Source organism: Arachis hypogaea, chromosome 13 (genome assembly GCF_003086295.3).
Source record: "Arachis hypogaea cultivar Tifrunner chromosome 13, arahy.Tifrunner.gnm2.J5K5, whole genome shotgun sequence".
Classification (NCBI taxonomy): domain Eukaryota; kingdom Viridiplantae; phylum Streptophyta; class Magnoliopsida; order Fabales; family Fabaceae; genus Arachis; species Arachis hypogaea.
The window spans coordinates 59,440,504-59,456,483 of NC_092048.1; the positions used below are offsets into that span (position 1 = coordinate 59,440,504).

The following is a 15,980-nucleotide window of genomic DNA, read 5'->3' on the forward strand; positions in this document are numbered from 1 at the left end:
TCCTTATACTTTGTGGTATATTTCTTCTTCTTTCTCCTTTTTCTTTATTCTCTCGTTGCAAATAAGCAAATAGATTTTGCGACCTTGAGAGAATATTTATAAGCCCAAGTTGAATGTATTTCACAGCCAAAGTGACGAAAGTGACTATAATTCTAGTGCAATATAAATTAGCTAGGCCAGGTTGAATGGATTTCAGTGCCAAGGAACATGTGTATATATAGTCTGATCTGAGGCAAGTCACGCTTGAGAATCACCAGTTTCAACTCAAAATCGCTCCTCCATGCTCCATTTATTTTGGTTACCCCTTCCGCAAGAAATCCAAGAACACAAAGAAAGAAAAGAAAGGAGCCACTTTCACTCTCTCTCTCTCTCTCTCTCTCTCTCTCTCAATGTCCCATGATAATGGCAACCAATCACGATCACCACCACCATCTCTTTCTCCTCATTCTCTTCTTCCTCCTCCAGACCCCACTGAACGCATCATCATCCCCATCACCCTCGCCATCACCGTTTCCATCACCAACGGTAACAACGCCCCCATTCTCTTGCCCACTATCACCCGTAACTTCCGCATCGTCTTCTCTGCCCCCAGCAACGTCTTTGGCGCCGGTATCACCATCAACATCACCACCTCCACCACCACCACCATCCCCCCCACCACCACCACCACCACCACCTCCTCCTCCACCACCGGCACTGCCCCCACAGCTGAACAACGTCATAGACGCACTGATCGGAGCCGGTGACTTCAGCATATGGGTGAACATTCTCTCAATGTCAAACCCTGCATTGCTCCCAATCAGCGCCACACTCTTCATTCCGCAAGATGCCACATTGAACCGCAACGGCAACGGCAACGGGGTTCCGCTTATGGTAGACCCTTTTCTTTTTCCCTACCACGTGGTCCCGCAGCGCCTCATCTTCTCTGACCTCCTCCTCTTCCGCCGCGCCGCCCGCCTCCCAACCCTCCTTCCCGGAAAGTCCATCTCCGTCACCGACGACTCCGCCGTAAACTTCTCCCTCGATGGCATTCCAATCACCCACCCTGACATCTACAAAACCCCCTCCATCGCCGTCCACGGTGTCGCCGGTGTACTCGACTACTCCGTCTACGGCGATGGCATCCCCCCGCCACCTCCTCCTCCTCCTCCTCCTTATTCTCCGCCGCCGCACACTGCCGTCATGCAGCCGTTCATGCCGATGGAGGAAACCATAGGAATGATGGGTGGGAAGTCTGGTTCTTGCGGTTCTCCACGTGCGTCTCTATGGTGCACCCTCGTCCACGTGGCAATCTTGGCTCTCGTTATTCAAGAACTCGTCTTTCTTCTGCATTGAGTTGTGATGTTAGTTCAAACGGTGCAAGTTTCTTCTTCTTAGCTTTCTTGATTCGAATAAAGTGGAAGTTAGATATAGTTTGTTGTTGTATGCTATTTTTTCATTGGGAGATTTTTCGTTACGGAAATTTATTAGGATAATGAGTTTTTTGTTACATTGATAATGACTGGTCAATGATTTTGAAAGAGTTTACTCGGAAACTTAGATTAGAATGGAGCTTAGCTCACTTTTTTCATTGTAATTGAACAAACATCGAATAATGCATACAAGTTTTTTTTTTTTTTTTTTGAGGTGCCAAGATTCAGTATGATTCTGGTTTCTTGTTCTATTCTGTCTCTGTTTTTTCTTCCCTCCTTGATTCTTTTTAGGCAGCGATATATCTTTCTTCAGCAATGGTTTTTTCTTGATCTTGAATTGTTCTTGTGAAATATTCTGCAAATTATTGTGAAAATTTCACACTTGTTTTTACTTTTTATTCCATATATTTAATGCACTAACTTCTTGTATGGATAGAAATAAGAAATGAAAAATGTTATAAAAAATGGTGTATATGTAAAAAGTCAATCATGTGTATTTGTAATAAATATGTGTTGTTTTAATTATTGTTATAGTTATCAAACTTGGTTCGATCCGATTTATCGAACTGAATCCGATCACCCGATCATCAACCCGGGTTGAATTACTATTTGAACATATTATGATATTAAACAATTAACTCGATTGAATTTGGTCAAATCTAATAAAAACCGTTCAAAACTAGTTAAAACATGATGAATTAACTCGGTTAAATCTATTAAAATCCAGTCAAACTAAAAAAACTATTATTTGCTATACATGATTTTTTTACTAAATATATTATATATTATTTAAAAGATAAAATATTTTTTTATTAATTAGAATTTTTTTTCCATGATGATATTTTTTTCTATAAATACTTGAAGATTATAATAAATATAAACTTATATTTAAAGAGCATAATAAATATAAATTAATTAATAAATTATTAAAATTTAAAAATAAGAGTTAATTTAATACAAAATAAAATTAAAAAAATATTTATTATGAAAATAAAATAATTAAATTAAATTTTATATAATTATTTAATTATGACTAAGTCAACCGATTCAATGTGATCTACCAATTAAACTAGTGACTTAATAATATGATTTAATAATATGATCAGTCGATTGTGATAATTATGTTTATTTTAAATGTATATTTTATATTTAATATGTATTTATACCAATAATTTGATAATAAATTTTTTGTATATTCATAACATATTGAATGTTAAATTACTAACACTCTTCTGTTTTTTGCTTTATATCTAATATCTAAACTAAGATCAATCCATGCAACAATTTATTGGTCAACAGCAAACCTTTGAATGAATAATCGCAGACTGAATAATCCTTGGCTAACATTCTCCTCATAATGACTACAAATTTCGAAGGTTCTACCGTTCGCATATTAAGTTTAGGATTTGGATCTTATTTAATAAGAAATCCCTCAAGTTTATTCAAAAGAAATTTAACTCTAAATGGCACAAGCAGCTTTGGTAAAACAACAAACCAATATGTGGAGTAAATAGACTTTACATTAGAAATTAACAAAGATGCCACTTTAGAGGAAAAGTATAAATATACGCACCACATTGCTTGTCCCCTAAAAAAGACAAGGGAATGCACAAATTATCGAACCCTTGAAAATTTTCATATTGAATTTGATTTTTTTTTTGTTGGTTTTATTAAAGGAGCCACCCAAACTAAGGAACAACGCAAGAAGCATTAGCATAGTGAATAACTGAAGAAGCATTACATGTGACCATGCATTTTCCCTCTACTATTATTATTGTAATATCAGCATTTGTATTTCTGTGTGTATATACAGGAATTGATGAGAGATAATGTGGACAAAATATTTGACCTAAGTCTAGTAGCAGCTAAAATTCTAAGCCTTAAAAAAATGAAAAAAAAAAAAGAAAGAAAAAAGAAAGATACTTTCTAACGAAAGCCTGAATTGGTCAATGGCATTATCCGTCTATAATCTGGTCATTGATTGTGGGCAAAAGTAGCAAAATTTTATCATGTGTTTCACCCAGCAACTTCAGTTTAATTGATCTCTTAAAGAATGGACCTACCCTAGCAATTAAATTGAAATGACTATCCCAAGAGTCAAAGAACTGAAACCTTATTTTTCTTTTATCTACCAGCTTTATTGATCTCCTCCATCAGGGCTAAGAATGTCATTCTCCACTGGGAGCACAAAGCATCCGAGCTGAATAACTTACGCATTGCGCTTAACTCATCAGCACTTGCCCTTTTTAGCAATCCCTGTAATATTGATTGCATCTCTCCAAGGGAATGACAACTTCCACCTATGTCATCATCTTCCTGCTTAATTAAATTGATGCCAAAAACTTTGGTATTGCCATTGCCTGAAGAGCTACCTGAACCATCTTTGAACTTTTTAATCGCGCGGCCCTGTGAAGTGAGGGCACCTTTGTGGTTCCAGTACTCTGCACACTGATGAGTGAGATCTTGCGCTTCAATGGCCTGATAAAGGTCGTCAAAATGAAATACATGAGAAGTGAACAGATAATTCCAAGGAAACACAATAGAGGATCCATTTAAAATTTTACTAAATTACACTCAAATTGGTTCAACAGTCCTTTAAACTTCCATGATAAGCTAACTATGTCAATCTAGTTCAGCAGAATTCAGTAGAGCTTTAAGTAACGTGACATAAATCTTAGAGAAGATATCCAATATTATTAGTTTTTGTTAAAGTAGCAGCAAATATATTAAAAATTCATGTGTTCACATTACCTGAACAACAGATGGCAAATGGAAGCCAAACATTCTATGACCATTAATGCTTTTCAAAAGCTCTATCGGAGGAAGTTCTAGTTCACCTAGACTCCTTTGCCTAACGATTTCATCATGTAGTCTCTTTAGAATTGATTCCCAGCACTTGTCTGCTGTGGTATCAGTGAACACCTCATTTGGATGACCTTCCAGGGTAACCTAAAATTTATTCATATAGTAATGAGAGAGATACATAAAATGAAAAATAAGTCAAAGCAAATACATTCTATCCTAATTATATCTTGTCTAGTATGTCCACTTTTCTAAAGCAACATCATCGTCTTTGCAAACTTGATCTTTTATCTCTTGTTAGCTCTTCATTGCCCAATGTTCTGCCTCGCAGCCAGTCTTTTAGTTGCACAGTATAATCTTCCTTTAAACTTGAATAATTCCGGAATCACTTTCATATTTCATCTACCTAGCTTGAAAATAATGGTCTACATTACCATGTATTTCTCCATTATTTTAATTGATGGATCCCACAAAAAAAAATACTTACACCTTTTTCGACAATTCCATTTCTCAATCATTCAATTCTAGGTCCCACTATTTTGTCATTATCATCTTCAGAACTTCTCTTAACTAAATCAAATTCTATGATAAAAAAAAATGACAAATCATGCTCTAAAACATATATGGGAAAATGCCTTCTGATAAGTTAAACATTTGATCCTAGAATTTAAGTTTACATTACATTACACCTGCTTTGCAGTCTGCACTATCTCTTCAATACTATAAAAGAAAAAGGAACATAGATGGCATAAAAAGCGAAATCAAAAGTTGACGGAGCTGCATCATCTTTCAATACTATAAAAAAAAAGGAACATAGATGCATAAAAACAAATCAAAAGTTGACGAGCTGTAATATTAATCCAATTGCAACAAAAACTAAAAATATGTGCATACAAATTATAAATAAAACAAATCGAGAGAGTTACTTGTCAACATGATTTTGAATTTAAAATGAAACCAGGTTAGGCGTGATACCTTGAAAAGAGGTCCAAGAAATCCAGCATCAACAACTTCAGAAATATAGCTACATATTCTTGCTGGATCAAGAATGCTAAAGAAGCTAACTAGACTCTTGAATCCTTCATAAGTTCAAAAAAATAGAGAAGTTAAAACTCGGAGAAAAGGGAAAGAAAGATTAAAAGCAATAATCTAATCAAAGAAATATCCTACCTCTTGGATATATTGCCTGCTTAGTGCACCATAGTTTTCCATAAGCAACAGATCCCAAACTTATAAGCTTCACAGTAGTACCAAACACTTGCATTAGATGGCTTTCATCACTCAAAGATATACTTCTATTCATCGAGTCAATGATTTCCCTTTTAACCATGCAGTTAGGATGCTTTCCAGAATTTGAATCTATCCCAAATTTTCCACCATTAAATGGACCAGAATAAGCAACAACCCTTGAACATGATGAAAGTTCTGTCTGCAGAACACAAAACTGTGATAGGTTATGCTCGCCAGCAAGCCCAATGTTTCCTTGTTTTGTTCCAGAGCCGGAGCAACATAATTTTTCCTCTGTTAAGAAACTCTTAAGCAGCAAATTATTTTCATTTCCATCTGATACGGCTTCAACATTCAAATCCAAAGAACCTTCCTGGTCCACTTTATGTCCGTTATCTGCGGCCAACTTTTTATCAATACTATGATTATGATTTTCTATAATTCCATATGATGCACCAGAAGTTACATCGTGAGACTCTGACTGAACTATCTCTGAAGTGACATGACTATGAGGCCTGCTAGGTATATTTAAATTTGAGTTATTCGTGGCTCCTATTACCGAGGTCTCCTCTTCTTTGGGATTCTTTGCTTTGTACATATCTTTCTCCATATCTGGTTCATACATGCAAACCTCACTGGAAACAGTAGATACCATTCCAAGCCTTTTATTTGCCCATACCTTAATAGCATGTGATTCTCCTTCTAATGCTTCAACCAAAGATTTTAGTTCATCTATGGTATAACGAAAAAGAACAAATTTTTTATCCATTGCGCAAGAGCATAAAAACTTTGAGTGCATAAGACAAGAATATATGTCCCTAGAGCACTCGCATCCCACAGCAGATAAATGCAAGTCATAGAAGCAAGAGAAGCATTCTCTTTCATCATAAGAATCGAAGTCTTTGTCCATCTTTAGCAACTTTAAATGTGTTGGAAGACATCCCAGCCTCTCTTCTTCCATCTTTATCCTTGTCTGTTACAAATGAGGGTAACAAGAAAGTAAAGTGAAGAAAAATCAGATTCTGCATGTTAATTAACGTATATAATAAATTTGTTCCAAAATCAAATGCAACTTCTCAAGATTTTTGGAAGTGGCTAAAATAAAAAAGGAGAAAGTAGAATATAAATTACCTTAATGGCCTTTGTTAGAACTCCCTCTTTCCCGCAGACACTTCTCCATTTCAAACATTTTGGAGTTTCTTCTCCATGAAGAGCTAGTTCTGCGAGGGCCTGTACAGCTTCCTGTGCTGATCCAAATAACAGCTTGTCATGCGACAAGGATGTCTTACGACCCTGCAAGCTATAAAGCTCAACAGCATTCTGGCCATGCATTAGCCAATCAACAGGAGCCACATTCACTGCCTCAGCACAGTTGAAGCCGCAATTGAAGCCAGAGTGGTATGCCCTTGGAAAAGTAATAACAAACTCCCCAGAGTGCTGGACAGTACGATATACAGGCACACCCTCAGATTTAAGAATCGAAGGAGATAACTGTGTAACCTGCTCAAAGATGAAAGTCATATATCATAACCATTCCAAAACTATGAAGCAATGTACTGTACACAGATTATTAAATAAATTCTATCTTTTACTTTATAATTCTACATATAAAGGGATCTTAAACTAGCTTGATCAGAATAAGTGATAATGAACCAGGAGGGACATATTATACATATAAATGGCATCATATAATTATAGTTTTCTTAAATTCCATGTCACATTGAGCACATTTCCTAGCAAACTGCACCCATAAAGTATACATTTTCATCAGCTAGAATCTCACTGCATTCATGTCTACATGGAAATAACAAAGTAGCAACACTTGAAAACAAATTATGTCCAAGCTGTAGCAATGTACCAGATCATTGAGTAGATTTGGCTGTTCCTCAAATAAATCAGGTAAGTGCTTCCTCATTGTGTCTTCCAAAGCTGAGGCATGGTTTCCAGGTACCCCATACCATACTTTTGGGTCACCCCAGTGCAGGTAATTAAGAGAATAAAGGTGATGATCCTCAACATGCTGTTCCAAGAAGAAGGTAACGAAGGCATTGTGTTATTGTCAATAGAAAATTGGTTCCAATTTGAAACATGGGAGGCAAAAAAAGGAAAAGAGGGGTAAAAATTGAAAAAGAAAAGTGACTACACTTACCCAGCAAAATGATGAAAAGCACATGCCAACATATAGCCACGGCACAAGAACTCCTGAGATGTCACTTCCTTCAAAACTAAGTACCGAACCTGGTAGTCGCGCAAAATTATTGAGATTCCAACCAGAGAGGGCATATTGATTCGAGTCACTCTTAGTTAAGGATGATGATTTGGGAAAACCACTTCCGACTGATCCAGTTTCCAAGTCTGCACCATAATACACCTAATATACAAGAGTATTAGAGTAACATACATAAATTTTTGCACAATTACATAACAGCAAGACCAATTTTATTGTTAATAATAAATTATGCTATACCTCAACCTCATCAGTTGGTTGCTCAATTATTCGCCAATATTCACCTTCAATTTCCTCCACTGAGGGCTGCCATCTCCTCTGGTAGCTATCATTGCTAAATTTTTCTTCTTCACCAGGATCTTTCAACCGAAAGTAGCATTCCTTAAAATAATTAGCATACAGCTGAAAGTCTTTAAATGTGAAGTCTGACCCTGATTGGAATCCAAATTTCTCATCAGGTTCAGAAGCATTATTAGCTCCTGAACTTGAATTGGCCAGTCTCCTGCATGTTCCCATTTTGGAGTGATTTCTACGTTTCCGTTTCCTTCCCCTTTTTTTCTTTTTCATGGGCTCCCTGTTTTGAAGCAAATCAATCTGCTGAATACGGGTGGAAAATTTAGCATTTTCCCATATATCTTTCTCCTTCAGAGGGCAAGGTGGCACCCAGCAAGCAGGAGGGACAATCCTGCATATTCCATGGGGTTCAGCTTGGGGGCGTATCTTCGCTATGTAACCAAGTGTGTCTTCAAATTCCTAAAAAGAAGTCAATACAAGAAAAAACATTATTCAAAATTCAATCTTGCTGCATATGCTACCACCAAAGCAACAATATGAAGAACTGACAATAATAAGCACCTCATTAGTAGGATAGAACACGGGTGCTTCATCAATTATGGGTCGGCATGCCTCACCTGGATCCCATCTAGCAGAGACCTAGAACAGTAATAAGATAAATGTTTAAGAAATTGAAAGTAGTCATTGACTTCATTGAGTATACTGTTATGCTCTAAAAAGAATGAGAATCAGACAAATCAAGTTAGAAGAAATGCTTCATGGTTATCATGTAAATACTGCTTTGCATGAGTGGAGCAATCATAAAAAGTTTTAAGCACAGGATCCTATAATAAATGATACAGTTGTCAGATCATACTGCTTACCATTCTACTTCTAGGACTGCCAGAAGGCTCAGGTGCATCATTACTTTTTGGCTTTGGCCTCAAAGGAGAGTCCTGCCAAAATGTAAGAATGATAAATTTGTTACAAAAGCAACCCCGGCAAACGTAGTCATTGAACAAACAATGCATTGGAGAAAACTATGACTAATGTTATAACAATCAAACATTGCCAAAAGATTTGACAAAAACACGCACAATAGCATGTCAGAGATTATGGGATTGAATACTTAAAAATATGAATGCAAAAAAACTACTCAAGATTAAATTATATACAAGTTTGAACATAAATATCACTTTGTGTCATAATTCACCAGGGACATGTCTAATGAAATCTAATAGATTCCAGTTGCTAATCAATCACCTTTTTAGCGAATTAGAGAAGAGGAAACATTCAATGATGTCAATCATGAGAGTCACAAAATCTAAGATGAACTTTTAACTAGAATCATTTGGTAACTAAAAACAGAAACCAAATACTATATATTGTACTTGAAATAGAAACAGCCAATGACTAGAAACAACTTGGTGCAGAGATTATCGATTAAATAACATATTTTTCAAGCAATTTCACATCATACTTCAGAGCAGGAGAAAATTAGCTCATAAACTGAGGTAGAATAAACAACGATGATACAAATTCATAATGCTGCAAGCAAAATGAGAAAAAAAGGGTTAAGTTAATCCAAGAATAGCCAAAGAAAAAAAAATAGGGGAAAAACAATCAAATTTCAGAAAAATAGCAAGATCAGAAAGCTGAGATCCAAAAGAAAACAGAGGAAAGAAGATTCAAACAGAGGAGCAGCATATCTAAATATAAATATTCCGTGAATGCATGAAGGATTGCAGAAACAAATTCATACAATGCATTGCTAGGGTTTGAAAAACCAACCTCTTTGATGTCAGATTCTGCAGCCAATATCAGCTGTTCCATTCAATGCAAAATTTATGATAAACAGGGGTAAACAAAACCTAATTAATTATTCCTGCAACAGAAAGAACACAAGAGAGACCTTTAGACTAACCTCATTTCAGGGTCATAGAAAATCGATCTAAGAGACATACAAGAAACAGTTTTCTACTTTATTAGCAAACTAACTGAACACAAAAGAAACCTAAAAAAGGTGCAAACAGAAAATAGAAAGAATAAAATTAATTTAAAAAGAAGGAAAGAAAGAAACAAATGCAACATCAAAATACCTACCCAATGCAACAAAAGATAACTTGGATGTTCTCACGTTCTGATTGCGTAGTAATTAATAAGCCAAGAAAATTCCTCTAGAACAAAAACCTAAATGCACAATTTAATTTGCATGCCTAAGCAAAAATTCAGTGAAACCCCTAATAATAATAAATAATAATAATAATGATAACCTACAAATTGCAACAGAAAGAGAAAGGTATAAAAATCTTATGAATCTTTCTTGGCATCAAATGCTCAAAATATCAAAACGGGTCAAGAATTAAATTTAAAAATTTAAAACTAAAATGGGAGAAAAAACAGAAACAGAAGAATATGAGTAAATTTGACTGGGTAAATAATTTAAATTTAATTTGACAGGTGGAATTGGAATGGGAAATAAAAATTAACAAAATCGAAATAAGGGGAAGAAGATATAAATAAGCGAACCTTTGACAAAAAGTAATGTAAACCAAGTACTTTTCAAACATTTTCATTTTTTTTTTTAGTCTGGATTTTCATCTAATTTAACTACAACAAACTATATTTTCAAAATTTGAAGCCTCCTTTTATTTTATTTTATAAAAAAAAATAGCAGCAAAGAAACAAAAAAATAAAAAAGGAAAGTGTACCTCAACCTTAGAGAAGCTAAGATTCTACCTTGAAAGACGTGTCGAGGTGTTTTGGAACATTTTATTATCTTTTTATAACTAATTTTTTAATATTAAAAAATAGCTTTTTAGAATATAAAATAGTTTTTTATTAAAATAATAATACTGTACATTTTTTAAGATTATATAAATTTATAAAAAAATTATGACTTGACCAAAATATTTTATTTCTGTATTCTTAATCAGAGTAAGAATATCTATTAGTAAAATTTCTTATTAAAAATTGAAATTTTAATTATAAATTGTTGAGCATTTATATTAGAAAATAGTTTTCAAACAAATAAAGAGGTGGAACTATAACAATATAAAAAGTTAAAAATAATAATAAGTTCATAAAAAATTAATAAAAATAACAAATATTAAAAATAAGATGTAGGCGAGAGAGTCAATCGTGAATCCGCTAGCCGCTATAACGCACGCAGTATTAAATCAAACAAACCAAGTAACCAACTAACCCATGTACAGATGTACTCATAACTGATAAGTTTCTTTTATCCTCTTTTATTTATTTATTTATTTTTTCGGTGGGACCTCGCTCAAGTACTCTTCTGCAGTTCTGCTGTCAAGTGAAGAACATGAAACATCGGCAACCCCAAATTTTGAGATGCAAAAATGCTGTTAAAAGAAATTATCATAGAATTTTAAAAAATAAGAATAAAGTCAATAAACTATTAAAATCGCACCTGGTTTTTTGAAACGCAAGTTAATTGCCCTTCATTATTCGAAAGATTTGAATGCTGTCCAAAAAGTTTCTAAAACGTATTATAGATAAACTAGTCTTAAATGGTTTAAAATATGATAAAAATAATTAATAAATATTATATTTTTTTTGTAAATAATAAAAAAAATTTATATTTAACAAATGATTTATTCATTTCATTTAAATTTTTTTGACAATATTTGAATAAATATTTAGATAATGCACAAAAATATTAAGAACAAAATTTATCTCTAAATTTATCTTATATTTTTTTTAAAAAATATGGTTGTTCCGGAGGCTTACATGAAATCAGAAGATTGGGCTCGAATAAGGTCCAAATGATGAAGGATGGTGGTCTCCGACTTGTTCACGTCTTGTAATCGCCGTTTGAATTGTACGTATGTGTTTGAATAGGTGGGGGTGGTACCTGCAAGACATTCCAATGCTTAAGTTAGCAAGGGGTTGAGCAGGTTTTAAGTATTGGAACTTAAGTTTACCTGAGTGTGTCAATATATTTATAGAGAATAAACCAATAACCACCGTTGAAGTAGCTCCATCTTTGATGGTGGATAATCGCCCCTTTATCTTAGGGTTGTTGAGATCTCTCTTCTAGAAGTGGGTGAGAGATTTGGGGAGGCAGTTACTCGTTCGGATAGGTGTTGGTTGCTTGCTTACGTCGAACTCGACCTCTTGGAGGAGGTCGGACAAGCGGTGAAAGCCAATCTTCTAGATTGGGCATTTTAACTTGATTGGGTTTGGCCTGTGTTTTGGGTCAGGGTATGAACAGTGTCCCTATTCGAGTCCGATCTCTTTATTTGAGTTGGATTCGAGTATTAGATAAGGTCGGAGATGCGTTAATCGGCAGCTCCTTTTCAAGTCGTGTAACCGACGTGATTTGAATTGAAAACCGATGTAATCTCAGGTTGTCAACTGTCGCGTCCGTTGGCTTTTCAACATCGATACGTGGAGGGCGGTTACATTGGTAACGGCGCACCTCTTTAATGAGTGGGCTATTTTACGTTTATGCCCCTGGTATCTTATAAATACTTTTCCCCTCTTTCTCTTTCTTCTTTTTCGTCTTCTTCTTTGAGTTTTTCTCTCATGCTTTCTTCTTAGTACTTTAGTGTTACTCTCCACACCGTTGGTTCCTCAGCATTTCGGCGCTTCTTTCATCCTCGCGGATAGTTTTCTCTTCCCAAAAAAGGTTAGTTTCTCATTGCCTTCACCATTTCTTGGCTTTTATAGTGTTTTCTTTGCCTCTGTTAAGTGGACTGGATGATTGAGAATGAGATTCTGAGTAGGTTCTTATTATACTTTCATTGTTTGTAGTAGAAAACTTTAGGATTTTTGTATTTTCTTTTACAAAAATCGTCTTTGTTGTGATTGTTGACTGTTCTCTGCTTTGTTTGGAAAGAACTGTTTTGTTTCGAACTTGTTTTTGATGATTTCTTTTCTTTGTGCGATGTAGGTATATCCCCCTATATATCTTTTCTCATTTATGAAAAAATATCTTCCCGAGTTTTTGAGGCTCTGTTGAGATGGGTAGATTCCTCTGTCCTTTCTGAGCATCTTATAGCAAATGGCGTTTTTGTAACCGAACTTCGTAAACACCATAGGATTTGTAGTTCCGATGCCAGCGAAACCAAATATGAAATAGTGGCCCCTGACCCCGAGGACCGAGTTTGTTGTGGGAGAATTAACGACTCTGACCCCCCATTTTTTCTTTATGTATGACTGTCTGTTTACCTGCTTGGGGGTTACCTTTCCCTTCTCCGATTTTGAGATAGAGGTGTTGTCCTATTGTAGGGTAGCTCCTTCCCAACTTCATCCTAATTCCTGGAGTTTTCTTAAAATTTACCAACTTGTCAGCCATGAACTCGGATTTTTTATTTCTTTAAAGATATTTTTCTATATTTTTCATTTAACAAAGCCTTTTAGTGCTTTGAATAGGCAAAATAAGCAACAGTGGGTTTCCTTCCGAGCTATTCAATGCCGAAAATTTTTTTTCCATTTTTGACAAGTAGTTCCATGACTTCAAAAATTTCTTTTTCAAAATTCAAGCCGTTGAAGGTCATCATCCCTTTTTCTTGAATGAGAAAAATGAACCCCGCTTCCTATTGTATTGGGTAGAGACAGTCCCTGTAGAAAAATACAACCTAGTAGACTTGGAAGAGGTAGAGGAGGCTGTGGTTGAGTTTTTCCGAGAGGCTTGAGGACGGGCTCCAAACCTTGACACTAAGAAATTTCTTCTTGGATCTCCGAGCTAGGTAGTTTTTTATTTTTGACTTTGTAGGCATTTTCTTTCAAGAATGTAAGAAGAGGTTGCAGAAGGAGAATGCTCGGCTGTAGGAAGAACTCTCCCAAGCCCAGAAAAAAGAGAAATTGTTAATGGCCTTTTGCGCAATGGCTGAGGCTTGAGGGAGAAGGCTGAGCAGAACTATATCAGGGTCTTTTCGGACAATATTGACCCTAAAAAACAGTTGGAACTGCTTTGGGAGGGTTACCAGAACTTGGAGGATTCTATAGTTGAGGGCACTGAAGAGGTGTTTAGGGTGTTGAAACAACAGGTCGGTGTTATTGCGCCTGACTTGGACCTGTCGCCTCTTCATCCTGACAAGGTCGTTATCAATGGTGAAATAGTTTTTCCTCTACGTCTTGAGACTGATTCCGAGCTGATGACGACGGGACAACGCCTGGTTGAATCTCCTCCACGAGAGGTTGGTCCAGCCGAGGAGTTATTTCCAAGCACGTCTGCTCAGCCCGAGGTAGCTCCGACTTCTGACACCGAAGAGAGTCCTTCGACCCCTCCGACTTCCACAGCCAAACCAGTCTCCTTTCCTGCTAATGATTTGAACCCTCTAATTGGCCGTATTTAATGCTCTTACTAAGGCCTGGTTTGTGGGACCTTTTATGAATAATTTTTATGTATTTTTGTGTATTTTTATTGATGATTCCTGACTTTTGATCCTTGAAGAATCTTTAACAACAACTGCTGCATGCTTTTTTGGATGTTTTTTGTCCTTTTCCAATAATACTTTAACAAAGTAGCTGATTTTGCAAAGTTTCTGTTTTATCTAGGTCAGTAGATAATTTTGCTACTGTTCAGCAAAGCCTTTAAGAAAACTTTTTTGCTAAGTAATCTTAATCTGGGCAAAGTTTTCGTGAAAATCTTTTACCAATGATCTTTTAAGGGACCTTTGATGAGCGGATAATTTATACGCTTTTTGGCATTGTTTTTACATAGTTTTTAGTATGATTTAGTTAGTTTTTACTATATTTTTATTAGTTTTTAATTAAAATTCACATTTCTGGACTTTACTATGAGTTTGTGTGTTTTTCTGTGATTTCAGGTATTTTCTGGCTGAAATTGAGGGACCTGAGCAAAAATCAGATTCAGAGGTTGAAGAAGGACTGCAGATGTTGTTGGATTCTGACCTTCCTGCACTCAAAGTGAATTTTCTGGAGCTACAGAACTCCAAATGGCCTGCTCTCAATTGCGTTGGAAAGTAGACATCCAGGGCTTTACAGAAATATATAATAGTCCATACTTTGCCCGAGTTTAGATGATACAAACTGGCATTCAACGCCAGTTCCATGCTGCATTCTGGAGTTAAACGCCAGAAACAGGTTGCAAAGTGGAGTTAAACGCCAGAAACAGGTTACAAACTGGCGTTCAACTCCAAGAGAAGCCTCTACATGTGTAAAGCTCAATGCTCAGCCCAAGCACACACCAAGTGGGCTCCAGAAAGTGGATTTTTGCATCATTTACTCATTTCTGTAAACCCTAGTAACTAGTTTAGTATAAATAGGACTTTTTACTATTGTATTTACATCTTTGGAACATCTTTAGTTTCATCTTTAGATCACGTTTGGGGGCTGGCCTCTCGGCCATGCCTGGACCTTATCACTTATGTATTTTTCACGGTAGAATTTCTACACTCCATAGATTAAGGTGTAGAGCTCTACTGTTCCTCACGAATTAATACAAAGTACTATTGTTTTTCTATTCAATTCAAGCTTATTCCTATTCTAAGATATCCATTCGCACACAAGAATATGATGAATGTGATGATTATGTGACACTCATCATCATTCTCACTTATGAACGCGTGCCTGACAAACACTTCCGTTCTACATGCAAACAAGCTAGAATGAGTATCTCTTAGATATCTAATACAGGGGACCGAGTCCGAGATATTAGAGTCTTCGTGGTATAAGTTAGAACCCATGGATGGCCATTCTTGAGAACCAGAAAGTCTAAACCTTGTCTGTGGTATTCCGAGTAGGATCTGGGAAGGGATGGCTGTGACGAGCTTCAAACTCGCAAATGCTGGGCGTAGTGATAGACGCAAAAGGATAGTAAATCCTATTCCAATATGATCGAGAACCGACATATGATTAGCCATGCAGTGACAGCGCATTGGACCATTTTCACAGAGAGGATGGGATGTAGCCATTGACAACGGTGATGCCCTACATACAGCTTGCCATGGAAAGGAGTAGGAATGATTAGATGAAGACAGCAGGAAAGCAGAGGTTCAGAGGAACGAAAGGCATCTCTATACGCTTATCTGAAATTCTCACCAATG

General features: G+C 35.9%; 1 protein-coding gene across 5 annotated transcripts; it reads right to left on the reverse strand.

The window, feature by feature from the left end:
- Positions 1-3,156: 3,156 nt before the first annotated feature.
- Positions 3,157-10,695, reverse strand: LOC112738429 (lysine-specific demethylase JMJ18). 5 transcript variants are annotated; one of them, XM_072211998.1, is made up of 13 exons: positions 10,471-10,563; positions 10,045-10,131; positions 9,733-9,826; positions 8,826-8,897; positions 8,524-8,601; positions 7,909-8,421; positions 7,591-7,812; positions 7,300-7,461; positions 6,573-6,941; positions 5,385-6,414; positions 5,190-5,293; positions 4,164-4,361; positions 3,157-3,890 (listed from the first exon to the last, which is right to left on the reverse strand). In XM_072211998.1, exons 3-13 carry the CDS (start codon positions 9,772-9,774, stop codon positions 3,537-3,539), a joined length of 3,144 nt encoding a protein of 1,047 aa, XP_072068099.1. In that variant the 5' UTR covers positions 9,775-9,826; positions 10,045-10,131; positions 10,471-10,563; the 3' UTR covers positions 3,157-3,536. The 5 variants fall into 5 exon arrangements, 4 of the variants coding, with proteins under 4 accessions (XP_072068099.1, XP_025644680.1, XP_025644679.1 ...); XR_011869772.1 differs by lacking the exon at positions 10,471-10,563 and having other exon boundaries at positions 4,164-4,991; positions 5,059-5,293; positions 10,045-10,431; XM_025788895.3 differs by lacking the exons at positions 10,045-10,131; positions 10,471-10,563 and adding an exon at positions 10,653-10,695.
- Positions 10,696-15,980: the final 5,285 nt, after the last annotated feature.